The sequence below is a fragment of the Orycteropus afer genome, unplaced genomic scaffold (genome assembly GCF_000298275.1).
Source record: "Orycteropus afer afer isolate SDZICR_OR568_19922 unplaced genomic scaffold, OryAfe1.0 scaffold00108, whole genome shotgun sequence".
Lineage (NCBI taxonomy): Eukaryota > Metazoa > Chordata > Mammalia > Tubulidentata > Orycteropodidae > Orycteropus > Orycteropus afer.
This window is the reverse complement of record NW_006921695.1, coordinates 9,599,915-9,620,383: the sequence shown is the minus strand read 5'-3', so window position 1 is coordinate 9,620,383 and position 20,469 is coordinate 9,599,915. Positions and strand designations below refer to the sequence as shown.

At 36.6% G+C, this 20,469-nt stretch overlaps 1 protein-coding gene across 1 annotated transcript; it reads left to right on the top strand.

The window, feature by feature from the left end:
• Positions 1–13,171: 13,171 nt before the first annotated feature.
• On the top strand, positions 13,172–13,852 carry CLDN8 (claudin 8). The gene has a single exon (XM_007943524.1). The coding sequence runs from the start codon at positions 13,172–13,174 to the stop codon at positions 13,850–13,852; it is 681 nt and encodes a 226-aa protein (XP_007941715.1).
• The last annotated feature ends 6,617 nt before the right edge of the window (positions 13,853–20,469 follow it).

The following is a 20,469-nucleotide window of genomic DNA, read 5'->3' as shown; positions in this document are numbered from 1 at the left end:
AGTACAGATAGCACAGAAAAGAGAACTCACAGACAACAGGCTAAATACCTTGTGCTACTCCATTTGTGTCCAAATTTTCTTGTGGATCACAAAGAGCTTTAATCATTGACACAAATGTATTGAACTTTTTTTTAACTAGCTTAACTGCAGCATGATGAGCATTCCAGAGTATTGTTGATAAGTCTTTTCACTGACACTCCAGTATCATAAATTAAAGCATCCCATCATTGAGTGGAGTGGAAGCAGAAAAGAAGAAAACATTGTGTCAAGGAGACACACACAATGCATTTTCAGGAAAAGAGAGCTGACTGCACAAGTTAAGTAAATGGTCCACACATCCATAAAAAATATGATTTTTTCCCTTAAGAATTACATGTACACCTCCATGAATCCAGCCATAGTGGCACATCATTATGTCCAGTCCCTCATTTTTGAATTGATAAAGAATGTCAGAACTAAGGTCAGTCACCTTTTTCCACTATAAAGGAAAAAAAACCCAGAAAGAGTTTTTTCACATCAGCTTTCCTATTGTTGACTTTTATATACCTGATCCTTTTGAACATCTGGTCAATATATGCTGTCAGTTGTGCTATGGAACTTGATCTCAAAGAATTTTGCAGATTTATGTTCACGACAAGCTTCTCTTGTACGTGATTTTCCAGGACACTTATTAACTTATTCAAAGTTTATGGTACAAGATAAGACACTTTTTTTTTTTAGAGATTACTCTCTATCTGTCTTCTGTTGTTTCTGTAAGGATTGGGGTATTTTGTGTCACTGGTATCCCTGCAAGATTAGCTTCAGCTGAATCTATCCTTGGTCTAGAGTATTATCCTGTTCACTGACACCCACCTGATCTTCTCAGATGTTTACGTGTTTATCTGTAGCCTGGTGTTAAGTGTTAATGGCAATACAGTACTGTGGATAAACTGGTATTATCCTCTGTCGTTTATATTTTATGTGCATAATTTGGTGTCCTCCCTTTTCCTAATGTTATCTTTCTATACCCTCCCTCCCCTTACCCACTTCAGTATGTGGCCCCCAAGTAGCCTGAAATTAATCCCTTTCCTCTCCTCCCCTTCCCAGTAGCCTACAAAGTGAGTTTCCTTCCTTAAGACAATCTTTCTTTGTCTTTTTATAGTAATGAGCTCATATAATATTTGTCCTTCTGTGACTGATTTATATCATCCAGCATAATGTCCTCCAGACTCATCCATGTAGTGAGATGATTCTCGTATCCTTCATTGTTCTTAGTAGCAGAGTATGCCATTGTGTGAATGTACCACAGTTTGGTTATCCATTCACCCATTGATGGGCATTTAGGTTGTTCCTGTCTCTTTGCTATAGCGAATTGTGCTGTACTGCACAAAGGTGTGCATATGTTCTCCCTGCCCTGCCTTTCACCTCTTTAGGATATATTCCTAGTAATGGAATTCCTAGGTCAAATGGTATTTCTATTTTCAGTTTTTTAAGGAAACACCATACCATTTGCCACAATGGTTGTACCATTTTACAATCCCACCAGCAGTGCACAAGAGCTCCAATCTCTACGCAACCTTGCCAGCATTTGTTATTTTCTGTCCTGTTGAAATTTGCTTTTATTTCTGGGGTGAGAGGATATTTTAAGTTTACATTGCTCTACTTTAATCTTATTAGGTGCTCTTTCAGCCCTGGATCATATTGTGAAAGCATCTCAACTATTTCAAGAAAGTTCTGTTTATTCAATGAAGGTTCATCTTCCTTCTGGCTAGAGAATGCCAGATTCTACTTGGCAAGAACCAATGTGATACCAGACAATCTGTGCAAGATATCCCTCTCTTCTCCATTTCTATCAAAGCAATAGTTTCAGTCAATGGTTTTGTGCAGCCTCAGTCCTGCTGCCAATGTTTTCTACTTTTCAAGGAAACATATGTACCCTTCAGATGTCTCATGGTTATATTATTTTGTGCTCAGTTTCAAATACTTCTGAAACCCAATCACAAATTGGGATGTCACATCTGAATCACTAACAGCAGTCACCAGAAAAAAACTGTTTGAATTCCCCCTGATGAGTGAGTAAACCTCCTATTACTACAGAATTTTCTGACATTTGCCATCACCTTGTGAGACCACTCTTTTGAAAGTTGCCACACATCTCCCTTTGCGTTTGCATCTTGCCTTGCCACAATACTGAAAGGTCCACCTTTGTTCTGGAAAGCAGCACATTCTCTTTTGATGATTTCAACCTGAAAATAATCTGGAACTTGTATCTCCCAGAAAGAAACATCACACAAAATTTGCAAATATTTCTCCTTAATGTCACTTATCCCATTTACAGTATCATGGCTAGAGTGGCTTTTAGTATTTTCGTCTACTTCAAATTCTGCCATTTCTACTCTTTGTTCTTCTACAGAATGAATGCTAACATCAGAAGAATCAGTTTTATCAATTAGAGACTGACAAGTAGGGTCTTTTTATGAACCCTGGCCATCAAATAGTTTTTTGATATATTGAGGCAGCAAGTGTTTTGAGTGATTTTATTCTTTTCTTTTTTGCTTTCCTTTGCTGGAATCCTGTTGACCTCTGATTTATGCACTCCTCATGGCATGATAGAATATCCCTGCACAGCAATAATAATTAGAAGAAGAAGAAGAAGGAGAAGATAAATTAGCAATATTTGGGAAAAAAAAAGAAAATGTAAATCCATTGGATATATTAATTGTATAAAACGCAAATTTTAATACATCACTATGTTTTAAAACCACAATTCAAACGCAAACCTTGAAAATTTCAATAAAATCAGATATATATTTGCAAAATAGAGATGATTTTAAGAAAAATTTTAAAAAGCTAAAATTCATTTAAAAAACTGAATTTAAGATTTATTTTTTATTTCTAAACATGTATCAAGAAACATAGCATTTCCCCTACTTCATCTTCTAAACTGTCAATTTTTCTGTTAAGTAATCAGAGTCATATAATCAACAATTGTTTTACATAGTTTATTATCAATTTTAATCATAGAATATATATGAGAAAAATATAGTTGTAAATTGCTTAAATGTAATAGTTTAGATTATATGAATACTAACAGCAAAATCATTAGGTAAAATCTTTCTACATTGAATTACAACATAATTAACTACAATATTATTAATTGAGTGGAAGCCCAGTTTTTCTCCTTCTTTTCCTTTAGTTACTACTTCACTTTCAAAAAAGTTATTGATGTAGGTTCACAAATACTACTTATTGCAATATTGTAGCAAAAACACCACAAAATTTGACAAAATCAGCAACTTTAAAAATACCAGCAGCAAAGAAAACAGTGGTGCTTGAAGCACATGCAGAAGAAACCACATGATTCAACGTCATTATAATTGGATGATAATGGCTACGCTGACTGGAGCACCTTTGGAAAAAAAAAAAAAATTCAAACTCACTGGGCAATCTATTTCTGAGGTGGTACTGCCTAGGAAACCCAAGGAGGGGTCAGGACAAGTCGGAAATCCACCAAAGTGCGTTTGGTTTTTCGGCTTTGCTGCCATAGAGTCAATTCTGACACATAGTGACCCCCATTGTGTTTAGGAGGCTGTAAATCTTTATGTCTTTATGGACGGAGATCACTGAAGGTTCAAAAAGTAAATTAACATATGAGTTTTAGTCTCGTCAGTATATTGATACATGTAAGTTAGGCTTAGGAAAAATATTTTTGTTTTTTATGAGTACAGGGCTATTTTTATATAAAAATAAATAAATTTCTACTGAAACATAGTACAAAAATTTTATAGATGGTCATTTTGGTGTCATCTCCTCTGACAGTGTTGCCAATGTGTTCTTCACCCTCTGCACCCACCTATTGACACCACTGCCAGAGCCACCATGGAGATACCAAGAACTGGGGCACAGAGACCCCACCACTGTCTATAGGACCATAGATAATTATTGAGCATTTTCTTTGCGAAGCACTGAGTTCTTTGATATGAGAAGTGAAACAGAGATGTACCTACTTCGTGGAGCTTGCTGTCCCCAAATCTATACAGGAAGTGTGTGCCAGAGGATTGCTCAGACCCCATCTGTGACTAATAGTCCATCCTGCTGTGTGTACAAAGGCAACACACTATTCTCTGCTTCAAATTCCTCACCCTGTCAGGGCACAACCAACTAGTTTGGTAACATAGAAATGAAGTAAAATATTGTTGGTGCGTGTCAGAGACTAGTAATAAAATATCAGTGAGAGAGACTTCCAGAAGCCAGTCAGATAATCACACACAACTCCTGTAGCAGGAATCCTAAAGAAGATATTAGGGACAAAGGTTAGAGAAAAGGGAAGATAAGAACAAGAAATAACAGGTTGGACCAGGAAGTTGTATGAATAACTAGGATAGCAAGTTGGCCTCTGCTGACTGTTTACAGACGCCTGGGTATCATTTCATGGGTTGTTTGATTTCATTTTAAATGTTCCAATCCCTCTTGGTGCTGCTTTTTTATAGGATGAAGATAGGGTGTTCCTCTCACCTGTCTGTGCAGTTAAAGGAGTACTGTTTCAAGGTGAAAATAATGGATGTCACATTTTACCACAAGAAAGTCAAGACTAACCAGATCAACACCAAGTCCAGGCCTGGACTCAATGCAGCCCACAGTTCTATCTAGAGTCCTGGGTGGCCTACATGCTCTAAGAGTACTAGAATGCTGAGATAAGGCAAAGTTCATGTATTTGAAGAGACTGAAATCTAGAGAGTTGGAGTAACTGCAAGAATAGAAAATCTCATAGGTCCTCTGTCAAAGGTCTTTCAAAGCAATATTTTTCAGTGTTCTTCATGTCTTGGAACCCCTAACAGACATATTCAGAGGGGCTGGGTGACCAGATTTGTTTACTGTGCTCAAGCAGACAAATCTAGTATTCTTTATATCACATAATCAAGGAATTTCATTGGTATTTCAATGGCCTGCTTTAACATGACAAAGTTACTTGACCCAACAGTTCTTCTTCCCACTGTACCTTAGTTCTCTGTATATGTAAAATCTTAAAGAGCAGAAAATGTACCTTATACTTCATCCCCAGACTACTAACCAAAAGGTTGGAGGTTCAAGTCCATCCAAAGGCACCTTGGAAGAAAAGCCTGGTAATATACTTCTGAAAGATCAGCCACAGAAAATTCTGTGGAGCACAGTTCTACCCTGACACTCATGACTTCACTATGAGTCAGAATCGATTCCATGGCCCAGTAAGTCACTGGGTTAGGAATGTCTGATTTGCTTATAGACAACTCATGTTTGCCTATATTAATGTTATGTAAATTTGCTCTCACTTTGAAATGATTGAACCAACCCCTCCTTGTGACAAATTATTCATCACAATTGCCTTCACTTGCTTCACATGCAGGTTTTAAATCATTGAATAGACTTCAAGCCTTTTTTTTTTTTTTTGGCGGGGGGAGCTCTGGTGGCATAGTGCCTAAGGCATTTGACTGCTAAACAGAAGGCTGGCGGTTCAAACTCACCAGCCATTCTTCAGAAGGAGGATTGGGCAATCTATTTTAGTAGTGATACCGCCTGGGAAACCCAAGGAGGGGTCTTTATGAGTCAGATCCAACTAGACAGCAGTGAGTTTGGTTTTCTGGTCAAGCCTTTTTTTGGCACTAAATTAAGGCTAAATAAGAACCTTTTCACCTTTTCCAACTTAGCTACAAATTCAACAACTTAAAGACAAACTGGAGGAATGGATCTCATTTGTAACCTGTGTGCTACACATACTGAAAGAGTCTATCATGGTACCTGATACACGCTATGGTTATTGTATATCTGGACGAGAAGGTTCAGAAAATAATTTATGAGACATTATCTTGAAAATATTATAAAAAATATGAAATTTCTATAAGTATCTGGCTTGAGAATTTGCACAACTAATATGCCTCACATTTTTATTAAAATATATTAGTGAATCTATTGTAATATGGTTTCTATCTTTTTTTAATAACTGAAAACCAAGAATGCCATGCTCTGCTTATTCCAATAATATCCTTACCAATGCAGTCTGAAGTTGGTTTTAAGTAAGGCACTTAATGTCTAACCCTATTAAAACTTGCAAACACTAGGTGCCTAAGGCAGACAGAATCTTAATTTGAATTTTAAGTGGAAAGTTAATTGTTTTGTAAATTAATCAGTAACATGGCTTAGCTCTATTTGCCCGGTTAATTACTTTTCCTTGTCCTGTTAACTTCAACTTTACAAGGAAAGTCATTTTTCATGCTCCCATACCCGTGTTTGCTCATAAGGACTTGTGTGTGTGGTTTTTATGTGTGTGTGCCCTTTTCACTTATAGAGTTCCATCTTATGATTTCTTGTATTGAAAATGGCTTTTGCTTTAGAAAATGGTGAGACCTTTTTTCTTTACATCCTGCTCAAATGTTATTAAAATACACGTTGTTCAGGGTATTGTTTCAAAGAACAACTCCTGCTCTACCGAAGCTTATACACTACAAGAGATAAAGCTATAACATAATGGAAGTAATTAGTTAGATGTGAGCTAGGTTTATGATGACCTACAATAAATAGCAGGCCAAGAGCCTGGCCTTGGGAATCTGACAGATCTGGATTCCTACATTGGTCTGCGTCTTTGCTGTGAAGTCGTGAGCCATTTATATAACTTGATATGTCTCAGTTTTCTTAGTAAAATTGACAAAATAATAAAAATCCAATTGCTTTGAACTCAATTCCTAGTCATGGTGACCCCATGTATATCAAAGTAAAATTGTGTTCCATAAGATTTTCAGTGGTTGATTTTTAAGAAGTAGATATCCAGGCCTTTCTTTTGAGGTGCATCTGTGTGGACTAGAACCTTCAACCTTTCAGTTAGCAGCTAATCACATCAATCATTGGTGCCACCCAGGAAGTGGCATAATAGTAGTGGTGATCTAATAAGGTGACCAAAAATTAAAATCATATCATTGATTAATCAGTTAATTATTAAAAAAAAAAAAAAAAAAAAACACCATTGAGTTGATTCCAACTCATATCAACAAGGCTAGCGTTCCAAAGCTGTAAATCTTTATGGAATTAGAATGCCTCATCTTCCATCGGTGGAGCGGTGGTTTAAACTACTGACCTTCTGGTCAGCAGCCAACTGCCTTATCCACTGTGCCACAAGAGCTCCTTAATTAATTATAAGACCATTTAATAATTTATTAATATTACTGAATCATTAATGAGTAGTTCTTATGATTAGCATATAATTATGTAATATTAACAAAATATACTAAATTCATTTTTATGTTGAAAATACTATTGTACAGAAGTTTTCTATTCTCTCCCTTTTTATAATCAATGTGATTTGAATTTGGTGTGAATTATCGTGGATTCAACATAGAAACATGAGAAATGCTCTTTTGTTTACTGTATCTATTATCTGAGGTTATCATTTCTGGTGTTAGTTCCTGTCTCTGCCTGGGCAGAAGTGTGTCCCATTTTGTTGAGGGCAAATGCTTTGTTCTCCTCATTCAGTGTTGCTCATCATCTTTTACATTTCATCAGAAAATATCATGTTTAATTAAAATATTTATTTTTTGTTTATTTTTCAAACAGTTCCAAAAAATCACTGTGAAATACAGATTTAGATAATTTAAATATGCTTTTACTTTGGTCTCTGACAAAAGGTAGGAAAAAAAAGTTGTTAATCAGTCACTGAAAAATACAATTCTAATGGATTAAAAAAGTTAACTAAGGCATCATTCTATTTGCTTACTAATAAGTCCCTAAAATACACAATAGTGTCTCCATGAGTTGAATTGACTAGACAGCAACTAATGACAACAAGAACATAATACACAAAGGAAAAATTTCCTTATTATAAGCTGAGAGCACTGACTTATGAGGTTGTTTGTATCACTGCACTGAAATTGTTTAGTTCCTATTTCAGCCAATACATGTTCAGTAGAGGTTAGATCACTAAGTACCAGAAACTAGGTTGAGGTGCATCTGTGTGGACTAGAACCTTCAACCTTTCTACAGAAGTAGATTGCCCAGCCTTCCTTTCCTTCTGAGGAATGGCTGGTGGGTTTGAACTGCCAGCCTTCTGGTTATGATTAGCAGTCAAGTGCCTTAGGCACTATGCTACCAGACCTCCTTTATATATATATATATGTAAACATAGTGTGTGTGTATACTTATGTAGCATAATATGGTACATATATATTATAAATAATAAAATAAATGTAATTTCTTTATTAACTTTGGCCATATGTTCTAGTATAACTAATTTTCTTTCTCTAGTTCCCTTTGAAAGAAATTACTCAATGAATACCAGGTATTTCATGTCAAAATCTGGGTTCAATTTCTGTGAATTCAACAAGAAATAGCTGTGTGGCCTTAGAAAAAGTACAGTCTTTCCTGAGTTTTAATCTATTATATTTACAAAAGGAGGTGAATAGCTCTTGCCTTCTTGGAAAATTTTAAATATAAGGAACCCACTGTAAAGGAAACATTCAATACTCAGTAGCTACAGTTATTAGAAGGAAATTCCACTCCTTTTTAAATTCTTCCCAAATCATTAAAATCAGAGTGGTTACTGTTCATTCTCGCCATTTAAGTCACTCATTAATTTAGAAAAAAAAAAATAAAAGTTCTAGAGCTGATTTATTTTCTGATTATTTCTCTGGGTTCTACCCCTTTAATAGGGGTGTCAATCATAAAACATTCAGTAAAACACATGGACTTGCTTCCATAACAGAATTCTCTCCACGGTTTGATGTCAGTGTTTGCAAAGGCAATGAAAAGTAGAAGAAAGGCAAAAATATTTCAATAATCACTATTCCAATTGTCTAGTATGTTTTTTTTTTTAAATTTATGCTTGCCATTTTTTATGATCCTGGTAAAAAGAGGCTTATTTTCAAATATGGATGATCCCCTGAGGACTAGGAATAGACCCACCAAAATTATGCAAATTTAATTGCATGGATTTGTTAGTAGCTATACAATCTCTATAAAGGAAGGAGTAATAAAGATCTCCAGTTCATTTTTAAACAGTTATAGAAAGCAGATCCCGGAGAGATGGCAAATATGGAGGATTACTAATGCAAAGAGAACTATGAGAGTAGAAGACATGAAGGACAGCTAATCATCATAAAGGGCAATAGGATTGTGGTTCAAGAGAACATGTGGCAGTGTACAATACTATACTGAGAACAACAAACAAAGACACCTATTGATAAGATCTCTTGTCTTCAGGGCTTCAAACAGGTTCATTCCTATTCAACCCCCTGTTAAGAATTTGTATTTCATCCCAGAAATACTGAATAAGAATCTATAAGAATCACTTGTGAGGTTTGCTGTCTGATAGAATGTGGTAGAACCTCTGAGGCTATGGCCTCTAGCTGCCTTTCAGGTCTGGAATTGAACCAACTCCTGTAGCTTCCAGCCAGAAAAAGACAGGCATATGAGATAAATATTTACATTAGGTAGATAACACTGCTTGGAGAGATCAATTCTGGGAGAATAGAAGGACTGTGTATGCACAGGGAGACATCTCAGGGGTCAGGAATGTATGAGAGAGAAGGATACAGGGTAGAGGTATCTATGGGGAGGACGTTGGAAAAGAGCTGTTGCATTGTGGGAAATTTCAGCCAATGTCATGAAACAAAGTGTATGTGAACTGCTGAATGGAAAATGAATTTGTTCTGTAAACTGTCATCCAAATCACAATAAAAATTAAAAAAAAAAAAAAAGAATCATCTGTGGAATCTTGTTAAAATGTAGATTCTGATTCAGTATGTCTGTGGTAGGAATGCACATTTTCAGTAGAAGGTCGAACCAGAATGAACAAATTTGAGATTGAACAAATTTGAGATTCTATTTTTCTCAGGGGAGCCCTGGTAGCATAGTGGCTAAGACACTTGCCTGCTAATCAGATGGCTGGCGGTTCAAACCCACCAGCCACTCCTCGGAAGGAAGGTTGGGCAATCCTACTTCCGTAGTGATACTGCCTCGGAAACCCAAGGAGGGGTCGCTATGAGTCAGGGCCGACTCGATGGCACATAACAACAACAAACAACAACAACAACAAATTTTTCTCAGGGCTAGATATCTAGCTGAGTAAGGTAATTGGCAAAAAAAAGTTAGTAAAAAATAAAAGCACGTTAAAACTGTTACCATAACACCGAAAACTATGCAAATAAATGCAGAGAACCATAGAAATTGGCAATTACTTGATAAGCAGAAAGCATAAATTCTTTCAAACAGTGATTAAAATGTAATAGGAACTGAAGACTGAGAAGCTAAGTTTAGTTGAAGATTAACGGATACAAGAATAAAAGCAACATATAGTAGGCCTAGGTCATCTGATAGTGATGTTACTTCTTACCATTAACAGGAGAATACATGTGCTTGTGTTATATAGTCATCAGGAATGAATTTAATGTAATAAATTTAATCATTAAACTTAGTGCTTCTAATGATTTAGGCAAAAGAGAGACTAAAGGGAGGAGGCAGAGTGGGAGAGCATGAGCACTCAGTTCTTTCTTGTCTGCATGGTAATAATTTAATTATTTAATGGAAACTGAGGTATATTTATTGAATAATGTAGGTCAGGTTGCTCCATAGTTCTAAATTAAAGAACAGTAAGAAAGCCATTAGGGAACAGTGGTAGTTAAGCGGTAGAATTCTAGCCCTCCTGGCTGGGAAACCCTGGTTTGATTCCCAGCCAATGTAGCTCATGTGCAGCCACCACCTGTCTATCACTGGAGGCTTGTGTGTTGCTATGATGCTGAACAGATTTTGGCAGAGCTTCTAGATTAAGACAGAGTAGTAAGAAAGGTCTGGTGATCTACTTCCGAAGATAAGCAAATGAAAACCCTATAGATCATCACTGTCCAATCTTCTTGTGATGGGGTCAGTGGGAGTCAGAGTGAACTCCATTGCCACTGACAAGGAGAAGAAAGCCATCAATCTACTTATTCTCTGTCCATTGCTGCAACCTGAATTTTGCACCCACATTAGCCATTCCAGTGTTGTTGTTGTTGTTGTTTTTATGTGTCGTTGAGTCGGACCCGACTCATAGCAACCCCTCCTTGGGTTTCCTAGGCAGTATCACTACGGAAGTAGATTGCCCAACCTTCCTTCCGAGGAGTGGCTGGTGGGTTTGAACAGCCAGCCTTCTGGTTAGCAGTCAAGTGCCTTGGGCACTACGCTACCAGAGCTCTAGTAGGACAGAATAATCTTAACTTTGTGTCTATGAATTTAAGCAGACTTCTGGTGGCGTAGTGCCCAAAACATTTGACTGCTAACCAAAAGTTTGGGGGTTCAAACCCACTAGCCACTCCTTGGAAGGAAGGTTGGACAATCTACTTTCATAGAGATACCACCTCAGAAAACCAAGAAGGGGTCGCTATGAGTCGGATATGACTCTACAACAGTGGATTTGGTTTTGGTTTGGTATCTCCTCTTGCATTGGTGCTTCAGTGGCAGAATTCTCACCTTCCATGTGGGAGATACATGATTCCTAACCAGTGCACCTCCTGCATAGCCACCACCTGTCTGTCAGCAGTTGGTTGCTAACCAGGTTTCAGTGATGCTTCTAGACTCACATGGACTAGGAAGAAAGGCCTGGCAATGTACTACCGAAAATCACCAAGTGAAAATTCTGAGCATCACAACAGTCCGTGACTAATTGGTAATGAAGATAGTACAAGAATGGGCATCATTTCCTTCCATTATGTATGAGGTCACCACGAATTGGGGGCTAACTCGATTGCAGATAGCAACAGCAACAACATTTTGATTTCTTCAGAATTCCTGGTAGTATAAATGATTAACAAGCTTGGTTGCTACCTGAAAATTTAAAGGTTCAAGTCCACCACAGGTAGCTCAGAAAAAAGGCCTGACAATCTACTTCCAAAAAAGCAGCCACTGATAACCTCTGATAGCAATGGGGTCACGATGAGTCAACTCAAAGGCAGTTATTCTCCTCCTCCCCTGGTGCTCTTTGAACAAACCAAAGCCGGCTTCAGGAGGTAAGAAAGACAATTTTTATGGTTAACAACCAGTGTAATTCAGTTCAACAAACATTGTAGGCTGTTATATTTTACTTAGAAATATTAGGCATTTACATAGAACCAGGTGTCCTACCATCGGTGGAAGTCTAGATCCTTCAGCCCAGAAAGGCAGACCAACAAAGAAATAGTCACAAAATAAGTTAGCAACCTATAGATTACTTTATTTAGATATGATAATGCCTGCTACATCCAGCTGTTTTTTTTTTTTTTTTTTTTTTTTTTTTTTTTTTTTTTCTGTCTTGTTTTGTTTTATACATGTTTTACTTCTATAAACTTGGATTATCAGAAAAACACCAACAAGTAGTTTCCCTGGCTCAAAAAAAAAAAAAAAAAAGGTATATTTTTGGTATCTAAAAGGAGGACTTTGATATTTAAATTTATATATTTATATAATTTATGTGTTTATATTTAATTGCTTTAGCCTTATTTTGTCCTTTGGCATGATTGGTTCCCTGATTTCCCTCCAGCAGTGGTTGCTTTGAAGTTGTGGACATATTAAATCAACTACTTGGATCACCTGTGCCTCCAAGAATGCGGTTTCTCAGGTATGAGCAATCTATCAATCTCCTACTCCCTTTTCACCTTGGCATGTTGAAAGTCCAAGCAGATTTCTTAGGCGGATATTTTATTCCCTACCTCATCTCAGCAGCTCTTACTAAAGTAAGAGTTTCAGGACTGCCTGTATAAGGTGCAACTTTCTTGTCCCAAGAGATTAGTACATTTCATGATGGCTGTGCAAACATTCATAATTATGCTTCCAGGTAAACACACTGCTGTCTTCTTGGAAAAAATGAGAAGAACAAAGAATGTTTATATACATGTCCAGCCATTCCAAGTATCTCATCTTGGTTTAGACACACCTGGCTTACCCTCCATCCCCCTATGACTGGCTGAGAAAGTTGCCACACCTGATTTGTAAGTTTACCTGTCTTAGCCAATAACGGGGTGGGGGTGGGGGCTGTACCTCAGCAGCCAATCCAGGATTTAATCTAGCTAGAAGTAGTAAAGCAACACTTATTTGAAACACCACTGGGTTCCTGAGATCATTACTGTTTTTTTTTTTTTTTTAATGAGGCACACAGAAACTTGCTTCAGAGTAGTTCTGCTAGCTCAGGAGTCCAGACTGATAAAACTCATCCAGGTGGATAATGGCCACTTCTGCTCTACAAATTGCTGGACTAGTGTTTGGTGGTCTTGGCATGGTGGGGACACTGGCTGTCACCATCATGCCTCAATGGAGAGTGTCTGCCTTCATTGAAAGCAACATCGTGGTTGCTGAAAACAGGTGGGAAGGACTTTGGATGGCTTGCATGCGGCATATGAACTTCAGGATGCAGTGCAAAGTCTACGATTCCCTGCTGGCTCTTTCTCCAGACCTGCAGGCATCCAGGGGATTGATGTGTACTGCTTCGGCGCTGTCCTTCTTGGCTTTCATGACAGCCATACTCGGCATGAAGTGCACCAGGTGCACTGGAGACAACAAGAAGGTGAAGGGTTACATCCTGCTAACGGCTGGAATTATCTTCATTGTCACAGGCATTGTAGTGCTCATCCCTGTGTGCTGGGTCGCCAATTCCATAATCAGAGATTTCTACAATCCAATACTGGATATTGCACTGAAGCGTGAGCTCGGAGAAGCCCTGTACATAGGCTGGGTCACTGCATTGGTGTTGATTGCAGGAGGAGCACTCTTCTGTTGCATGTTTTGTTGCAATGAAAAGAGCAGCAGTAACTACAGATACTCAGTACCCTCGCATCGCACGACCCAAAAAAGTTATTACACGGGTAGGAAGTCACCGAGTGTGTACTCCAAAAGTCAGTATGTGTAGTTTTGTACTTCTGTTTTCCTGAGTTTATCTATAAAGCCATGCAAATGACTAAAATGTCCACTACAATCTAAATATGGAAACCAAAGGTACATTGATTTGCCATTGTTGACTGTCTAACATAAATTACAGGGACTGTGCATCTACTATTTATGATTCTATAAGCTATTTCAGCAGAACAAGATATATTTGATTGTTCTAAGAACTTGTCTTCTAAATGGGTTCATGCATCTATTCTTTTTATCAGTTACTTCAAACAACATTGTTAAAGACTATTATTTTACTACTGATGTCTCTGTGACCTAGCATTGTGTACGTAGATGAGTGTGATGTTTATATCTCGCATAGATAGAGGCAGGTTTATAAGGTTCAATTGAAAATGAAATACTGATCAATTACACTGAATAAATAAAACTTAACTATTGATGTTTAGGAAAATCGGGGATAAGAGTGAAGAAGGTTAATATTTGTTTAAAAACAGCTTGGAGATTAATGTGCTTCATTTATAATGAATGTTAAAATGAAGGTTTTAATTAGCAGTATAGAGAAAACGAAATAGCTTTCTGATATCCTGTTTTTCAGCCTAGGAGTTAGAAATTGCAATTCTTTTATCCTTTTTCCCTGAGCCCTTCATTTCTTGTATATTAAATTAACATCTTTTAAGGGGAAGATATTTTGTTAAGGAGCTTTGTATTCAAACTGCTTTCCCAGGGCTGTATTAAGAAGAAAGATAAAACTGTGGTCGATGAAACATTAAAGATTTCAGGAAAGTGATCCCTTCCCCACTTAACGTTTAAAAATTGGAGAAGAAAGTGCAGTTTGACAAGGGATTACCAATGTATGTGAATGTTTTAATAAATATCTGAATATAAAATTTGGACTTTCATCAACATGAATTTAAAAAAGATATAAAAATAATGTTTTGCCTTTTATCTGCTTTCTAGAAGAGAAAAAGAAAAAAAAACTTTTTGTGAACGCCGTCTGCTTTGTGTGGCTACCAAAGTCAAAATTGTCATTTCAGTCTATTTAAAGAAAAATTTCCTAGTTGTCACTCATTGTTGTTCCATTTTGCTAAGGTCTATTTGTTTTTTTGGAGGGGTTTCTTTTTTTGTGTGTATGTGTGGCTAAGGAATACAATGTCTTTGTACTGCCTCCAAAACTGATAGAACTGATAACTCAGTGTGAAATTTAGTATCTATATTTGTCTAGCATATGTAACTATGTATGCTATATGCTTTATATTAATAAATTGTGACTTTTATATTAATTTGACCTTCTTTCATTATTCTCCAATTGTGTGTGTTATTAACTTGTAAGAAAGTTTTCAAAACCTGCTATTTTCAATTCTTCAATTTTAAAGGAAATATCTAGACCACATTTTAAAGATAAAAATAAATTCAGCCTTAACTCTTGAGAAAATAAAGTACTATATGCCATTTAGTGATAGTGTACCTTATAATCCTCATTGGGTATCTACACTAATGTTTGATGCAGAAAATATACTTATAATTTATTAAAATAGTATTATAGGTCCCAAAAAATCTATTTTACTAAGAATATTATGTAAGTAGGAGACATCTCTTTAAAAATATTTCCATAGATGAATCTTTTTGCTTACCTCTGAGATATAATAGGTATTAATAATCGTATAATGTTTTGGTGGCACTTATTGTGTGCTAGGCACTGCTTTGTGTATAATATCATTAAATTTTCACAGCTATCCTATCAGATGGATAATGTGATTAGTTCAATTCACAGATGAAGATAACCTGGAACAATTAATTGATGACCCAAAAGAGTCAGGAGAGAAAAATAAAAAATACTATAAACATAAGGACTGACTTCATAGATCATGCTTTTTCCCTTAAGGGAAAGTAAAATTTCTTCATCAATATTAGTCTTTTTATATGAAAATGGCATGTTTAATTTCTTATAGTATAGGAAAAGTTTTAGTTGATTTTTTTGTATTGGTGATTTTCCAATACTTAAGTGTTAATTCATCCTAAGCTTTTTTGTTGCCTTCGGTCAAAACATTCATGAAAGCAAAAATAGAGCAAAAGTAACTAAGGACCTTGGAGAAGTAGCCTCAAGGCCCAATCTAAAGATCATTCTTTAACCAACCATTTTTTTTTACCTAAAAGCTCCCCTAAATGTCTTAAACTCAATTTATTTTTTCCCTTTTATTTTCCTCAAAGTAGAATTAAAGTTCTGCTATATCTTCTTATGGCACCAACTCTTGAGTATCTATCTATATAACCTTTCTTCACCTTTCCACTATTAACTGTGATCTCAGCTCTTTCTTGTCCTCAGGTCTAGTAGGACTCATGACAACCCCATGTGTGCAGAGTAGAGCAAACAGCTCCATGGGGTTCTCAAGGCTGTGAACTTTCATAAGTAGATCACCAGGCCTGTCCTCCAAGACATTTATGGGTAGGTTCAAGTTTCCTTCTTTTAAGCTTGTAATTGAGATCTTAGCCTTTTGTGCCACACAAGGACTCCTATCTCTTTCCTACTGTTTGAAAAAGCCTTCTAGACTTATGTCACTACCTGCAGGATCTCCCTCCAGCTCTCCTCCATAATCCTATCTCAGCTCATTCTGAAATACTCGTTCTAAAAATTCTGAACTCATCATAATCTTTGTGGGAATGTCCCAATGACTACAAGATAAAGTCCAAATTTTTATCATATAATAACTGAAAGGAAGGAAAATGTATCTTATAATCTTCAAGAAAAATTTTATCAAACAGTATTACAAACTCTATAAAGTTGATGTCCAGAAATTAAACTAATTCACATGCCAAAGGCCTCCTTTAATGTCCTGAAAGGAATAATTGGGAATTGAGAAATGGTTCAATTGATGGCAAGTTTTCTAATGCAGATTTATTATGTAGTTTTATGAAAAAAACAAAAACAAAAACAATGTGATGTGATGGAAAGAAGGCAGAACAGATGATTTTAAGCCCTAGCCTTATAGCTAGTTAAGTTTTCTGACTGTGGGCAAATTAAAGAATCCAAAATCTCAATTTCCTCATTTATCATTTTCTAATTACCAGGTGGAGATAATGGGTATAAAACTCAAGCCGTTTTAATGAATTAGAAGCAATAACTATTTTGCACATACTAAAGGCAACATGAATAGCACAAAGAGAACTAGCTTTTGAAAGAGCCAAATGAGACCAATCCCATGCTCACCACCAAGCAAGTGTGTGAATTTAGAAACACTCTTAACTTCTCTTAGCCTTAATCCACTCATATGTAACATGAAAATGATAGGGTTGTTGTAGGAAGGAAATATATAAACTAGCCCAATGCTACATTCACTAAATGCTGGATTTCTTCCCTCTTTATAATCCCACTAACTCACTGCCATCAAGTCATTTTTTGACTCATAACAACTCTCATTGTGTTTCCAAGGCTCTAAATCTTTATGAAAGTAGGTTGCCTCTTCTTCCTCCCAAAAAGCAGCTGGTGGGTTTGAACCTCTAATCTTCTGGTTAGCAGCCAAATGCCTAACCAAATGTGCCACTAGAGCTCCTTTTTATAACATATATCCTTAAAATTCCTTGGAGTTCCTAGCAAAATAACACACATTAAAAAAAAAAAAAGTAAGCCAAAATTTTGAATAAAATATTAAAACCATGACTTTTCTTTATAGGTCTTCATTGTGAATCTTATCCACAGGTCAGTCATTTTATTACTAGTTATAAAGACTTTGTAGATGAGTTAAGAGAGAAAAATATAGTTTTGCAGTTTTATCTTTCACGTTTAAAGAAAATACATTAATATGTACACATCTTAGTTTTTCTTAGCAAGATTTAAATAAATATGCTAGGATATATGTTTAAAGTATTTTTCAATTATCCTTTTAATCCATTTGTAAAAAGTTTTATGTGCTAACATTATTCTCAGAACATGAGATTTGCTGATATTTTGGAAATGTGCCATTCTAGAGTCCGTTAGGTCAGAATTAACTTCTCAAAGCTTGTTCAAGCAAGTAAAGCTTTTAGATAGTGCTCAACAGTTGTCTTGGTGACCACTCAGAAGTAATAGCGAGAATCAGCATGTGGAAGATTCCATTAAGGAAAAAAAAAAAAAAAGAATTCCATTTATGTGAAATACCCAGAACAGAAAATCCATAGAAACAGAAAGCAGATTAGTGGTTGCCAGGGGTTAGGGTGAAAGAAGTGACTGCTTAATGGGTTTTTCAGGGTTTTCTTTTGGGATGTTGATAAAGTTCTGGAACCAGTTAGTGGTGAGGATTGCACATTGTGAATGTGCAATCGAATTGTACACTTTAAAAATGGATAAGAAGTTAACTTTGTGTTACATGTATTTTACCAAAAGGAAAAGAAATAAAAGATGCTTAAAAAGAAATGTAATGATTTCTCAAGTTATTAGCTTTTGCTAATCACTTCTTTTTACAAGGAAAAATCAGTAGGTTAGGTGTACATTACATTTTTAAAATATTTTAACATTGAGAATACATTTGTGTTTCAGATAAAATATTACCATCTCAGCCAGAAACAATATGAGTTAAGAGAGAAAAACAGTTAGAAGTTCATATTATATAGAGCCAGAGAGCTGTTTTTGAATTCCACTCTGCCTCTTAAGACCGTGTGTTCTTAGGCAAATTCACTAACCTCGTTACATTTCGTTGTCCTCATCTGTGAAATAGATATGATGATAGTATGGAAACCCAAGGAGGGGTCGCCATGAGTGGGGTCTGACTCGAAGGCACATAACAACAATAACAACATAGTACCTGAATCCTAGGATGGTTGTGAATATTAATTTAGGTAATATGTAATGTACATAAAGTCAAAAAAAGAAAACAAAAAAACACAAACTTGCTGATGTCGAGTCCACTTGACTCATAGCAACCTCTCCTTGGGTTTCTGAGGCGTTTTGATTGCCCAATCTCCTTAGGAAGAGTGGCTGGTGGATTTGAACAGCCAGCCTTCTGGTTAGCACTCAAATGCCTTAGGCATTATGCCATCAGAACAGCTTACACAGCATTATAAATTATATATCAGTGTTGAATATTCTACTTTTTTCACTCAAAATAGAATATTACTTCTGTACCACCTGCCATTCCCACTAGGAAGCCCCTCTGCTGGTTTATATTCAAAATTATCCACTGATGCATTGCAAAGAAGTTATTATGATACATTGTTTTAGGTGCTTTGTTGTTCTTTGGTGTCAGTCAACAATGAGTTGGTTTTAATTTATAGAGACACCATGTGTGTAGAGTAAAACTACTCCATAGAGTTTTCAAGGTTGTGACCTTGGGAAGCAATTTGCCAGACCTGTTTTATTGGCTCTTTTGGTTGGGTTTGAACCACCAACCTTTCAGCTAGTAGTCAAGGGTTTAACCTTTTATGCCACCCAGGGACTCAACGTTCTAAGTGCTAGAGATACAAATTTCAATTTAGACACTATTTGGGCTTTTAAGGAATTTATACTCATACAGGAAAGACAAGAATGAGAAATGTAGCCTTTACTGCATGGCTACCATGTACTTGATGCTTTTCTTTCTTTATCTCATGGATCCTTTTTAAAAAACCCTGTAAGTTAGACAAACTCATTTAAATTACAACAATGAGTTTCAAAGAGGTTTCTCCGCAATTCAAGTGCCCATTTACAATCTTCTGACTACAATAATGTCCTAGGATATCTGCCAGAGTTAACATTTTGAATACAAAATACGATGATATTCTCTGGCTCAAAACTCTATTGTCAGGAATGGCACGTGAAGGGTGTTGGGCACTGCTCCTTCTCACTGGTCACAGGATTCTTTCCACCTGAGGCCCAGAGTGGCCTCATTACAAGTATTTGTTACATTCCTTCCTAGTAATCTGGAGACAATTTACTCAGTTTAGTTCCTGGCAACTACTACTTTCTCTCTTTTAATGTTGTTCTTGTCAGTTTCCACAAGGCGATTCTGACTTACGATGACCCCATATGTGCAGACTAGACCAGGTACATAGGTTTTCAAGGCTGTGGGTCCTTCATGGAGACATGCGGTAGGTTCAAACTGGCAACTTTTGGGTAGGGAAACTCTGGTGGCACAGTGCTTAAGTTATTTGACTGCTAACCAGAAGGCTGGTAGTTCAAACCCACCAGCCACTCCTGGGAAAGAAGGTTGGGCAATCTATTTCCGTAGCGATACCCAAGGAGGGGTCGCTATTAGGTGGATCTGACTCTACACAGTGAGGTTTTTTTTTTTTTGTTTTTAGTAATCAAGCACTTAACTGACCACTGAGGGATTTCATTCCTCTTGTTATAGTGCTCTATTTGTTAGATTCCTATTGTAGGGATTCTATTTCAAATTCACAAGGCCTCCTTTGCTTTCCTGCAAAGGAATTCCAGATATAGCTGCATGAATTGTATCCCCACAAGCCCCTTTCTCCTACCTCTGATTCAACTCCTGATGCAATGCCAAGCAGCACCTGGGAGCCAGCTGAGGCTTCTGGCCCTACCACATTCCAGTGGGGAATAAAAAAAAAAAAAAAAAAAAAGCACTGTATTCATCTTTTAGTGTAATGAGGAGCCAGAGAATCCTGGTGTCTAGGCCTGAAGCCAAGCCTGAGGTTCTGTGCTGCAGTGGGGGCTGGGTGAAA